At 49.0% G+C, this 3300-nt stretch overlaps 1 protein-coding gene across 1 annotated transcript in view; it reads left to right on the plus strand.

The window, feature by feature from the left end:
• Pkp2 (plakophilin 2) overlaps positions 1-1609 on the plus strand; it is a gene marked incomplete in the record, with an annotated part of 81299 nt that extends 79690 nt beyond the window's left edge. Inside the window, 2 exon segments of the mRNA XM_013505957.1 lie at positions 421-508; positions 646-1609. Of these exon segments, the coding sequence (XP_013361411.1) occupies positions 421-508; positions 646-714 (157 nt within the window).
• Positions 1610-3300: the final 1691 nt, after the last annotated feature.

Consider the following 3300-nt stretch of genomic DNA (forward strand, 5'->3'; position numbering starts at 1 on the left):
AAAGAAAAGAAAAGAAAAGAAAAGAAAAGAAAAGAAAAGAAAAGAAAAGAAAAGAAAAGAAAGGGGCTGGGGATTTAGCCTAGCGGCACAGCGCCTGCCTGGCAAGCGCAAGGTTGTGAGTTCCATTCCTGGTACCGGAAAAAAAAACAAAAAAGAAAAGGGCCTCTGTCAGAAAGAAAGAAAGAAAGAAAGAAAGAAAGAGAGGGCTGGGGCGTGGCCCAGGCGCAAAGCACTTCCCAGCGTGTGTGAGGCCCTGGGTTCGACCCCGGCGCTGCCGTGGGAAGAGAATAAAGAACGACTCTGCCTCAAAGCTCCTCGCGTAGTCTGCACCTGAGGCAGCAGTTGGGGAGGACTCACAGAATGTCAGAGGGGCGTCAGGGCCCACACACAGTCTCCCATCTCAGTGTCCTCTCGTTCCAGCTACGCCCCCAGCAAAGCCACCAAAGCCGCGTCCGTGCTCCTGTACTCCCTGTGGGCGCACACGGAGCTCCACAACGCCTACAAGAAGGTGAGGTGCTCGGGTGGGGTGTCGTGTGGCAGAGCCAGGTCAGCATGGCCCGCTCAGCTCTGGGGAGAGATCTCTGAACCGCTCTACCTCGTGTGGGAATCTCTCACCCTTCACCTCTCTGTCTGCTTATTCCAAAGGCTCAGTTTAAGAAGACAGATTTTGTCAACAGCCGGACTGCCAAAGCCTACCACTCTCTTAAAGATTGAGGACAAGGGGCGGACCGCAGGGACCTCAGCCTCGGCGTCTTGGCCAGGCAAAAGCCCTCAGGAAAACACCTATTTTTCTACTGTCCAGCCCAGGAACCCCCAGAAGAAAGCACACATTGTTCCCAGCCTTTCCCGTTGCCGTGGTCCCGGGATCCAGAAAACAAATAATCAGATTTCGGCTCCAGAGGACTTTTGCAAGTTCTCTCCCTGTAGCCCCTGCGCTGTGGCCCCCGTGCCCCTCCTGGGGCCGCGCCCACCGGCGGGGTGTGTGAGGCAGCTGCCGTGTCCCTCGGGCCTTAGATGTTTGATTTATCTCTGTGCCCCTGGTTTCCGCATTGAGTCAGGAGTGTGTTGTTCGGATACTGCGCAACCCATCAGAAGTGACAGGAAATATCTACAGGCCTCCCGAGGAAAGTGTCTTCTGTTTGCTTTGTATGCGTTTTTATCGCCTTGGTTCTTTTCCCCTCTGGTTCTAAATGAACTTGAGAAGTTGATGTTACAGAAGCCTGCGTGACTGTGAGAGAAAGGAATTGGGAGGATGAGCTCACAGTCGTTCCTCCTTACACTGTCACTTCAAGTCAGGAAAGTAGAAAGGGACAAGGGAGAGTTCTGGAGGAAAAGCGGGAAGGTGCCTCTCAGTCCGCAAGTGATGCTGGGATGCCGAGCTCGGAAGGCAACGTCGCCCATTGGGTCCGGGTGAAATGTTGTTCTAACAGGGCTGCGATCAAAACCACTCGTGGAGAATTAGTCTGCTCAACTCTGATCCTGTTATACATCCTGCTTCTGTAAAGAAGTCCGACCCCACTTGTTAAAGAAAGTAAGAGGAGGAAAACTCCTTTGGGCTCCTTTTGGCCAGAAAAATGTAATAGAAAATAAATTCCCATGTCCATGTTCAGCATGTATGTAAGTCTTTCTTATAATTGGAACATAAGAATTGTTTTCCAGTTTTAAAATTCAGCCAGGCGTGGTGGTGCACACCTGTAATCTCATCACTCAGGAGGCTGAGGCAGGAGAATCGTCGCGAGTTCAATGCCAGCCTAGGCTACAAAGTGAGCTCAAGGCCAGCCACAAGAGCCTGTCTCAAAAAAAAAAAAAAAAATTTCAATGACCACAGGTTATAACCTCAGCCAAAATGAAGTTATTTTGCTATCATGTTTTTTAAATCCTAAAGAGGGAATTTACATCTTTTTCCCCAGGTTTCAGACATTAAACATTTAGAGTTTATTTATTTCTCCAGATAAATGGTATATGTTCAAGAATTTCTGTGTTTTCTAAGGCATTAGCAGAGCTTTCAAATATTAAACAAGAAATGAAGCAGAAGTGACACTGCCTGCACTGGTGTCTGTGCATATTTGACTTGTCTGACTTGGCATGTGTGGAGGGCTGATGCAATAGCTGGGGATTTGACCTTGTAATTTTCAGCTGCTAAGTTTCTGATACTTTATAATAATTTATATTTCTTCCATAAGGTTTTGACTGGTTGTGTGTTTGGCAGTACCAGAGATAAAACCCAGGGCCTTCTCACTGAGCTACATCCCTAGCCCTTTTATTATTTTTTATTTAGAGGTAGGCAAGGTCTTACTAAGTTGCCCCAAGAGTCCTGTGCTAGTTCTGTGCTAGAACTTGTGCTCCTCCTGCCTCAGCCTCCCGGAGAACTAGAAGTCATGGTACTCTCGAGAGAAACACTTGCTGTAAGAACACAGGAATTACTAGTGACAAAAGCACATAAAAGTGGAGAGATGGTCAAGTGATTTGTGTGTGTGTGTGTGTGTGTGTGTGTGTGTGTGTGGTGCTGGGGATCAAACTCAAGGTCTCATACCTAATAGGCAAGTGCCCTCTCTCTGAGCCGTACAAGTGTGTTGAGCACTGTTAGTTTTAATGGATCAAGCAAGTCTGTGTCTACAGAAAGACGGGCTGTGTCCAGTTATTATGCCATGCGTTCTCCCTCCATCTGCACTTCTGTACTTCACTCTGGGAGCGCCCAGGGTGGGGAGGGAAGGCCTCGCAAGGGCGGAGATCAGCCTGACCAGAGGTCTGCACACAGGCTGCTGGGTCTGTTTTGTGTATCCCCGGCTGGGCCAAGGCCATCAAAAGAACAGAAACGCCTTGTTTATTTGTGCAGGAAGCCCCAGAGGGTTCCTCCCGTGTCACGAATTCCTAGTGTCTTCTGGGACCTGGGCGCCGCTGCCTCAGGTTCCCATTGCTGCAAACTCGGTTCCACCTCCCGGGGATGAGCGGAGCGCTCGGCAGGAGGAGGGCGGCAGCGGGCACGGCTTACTCTCGTTCTGCAGAAGCAGTTCCCTATGGGGAAAAAGCCCAGGAAATAAGATACGTTTATAAGTTTCCATATATTACAGGTAGTGAGATTTCCGCTACATACATATGTAATGGATTTTGGCATTGGAATGAGGAGGACTTTGGTGCATGTGTATTTTGAACAAAACTGCAGGAGCCTCAGCTCATACAATCTCTGGATTAGGAGGGATTTAGAAGCATATGCTTAGGTCTTTAAGTACCTTCTGAGTCCAAAAAAAGACTCGGTTCTTATTAACCTCGCAGCGTTAGGGGCGTACGCAGCACGGCGGC

Source organism: Chinchilla lanigera, unplaced genomic scaffold (assembly GCF_000276665.1).
Source record: "Chinchilla lanigera isolate Chin_1 unplaced genomic scaffold, ChiLan1.0 scaffold00104, whole genome shotgun sequence".
Taxonomy (NCBI): domain Eukaryota; kingdom Metazoa; phylum Chordata; class Mammalia; order Rodentia; family Chinchillidae; genus Chinchilla; species Chinchilla lanigera.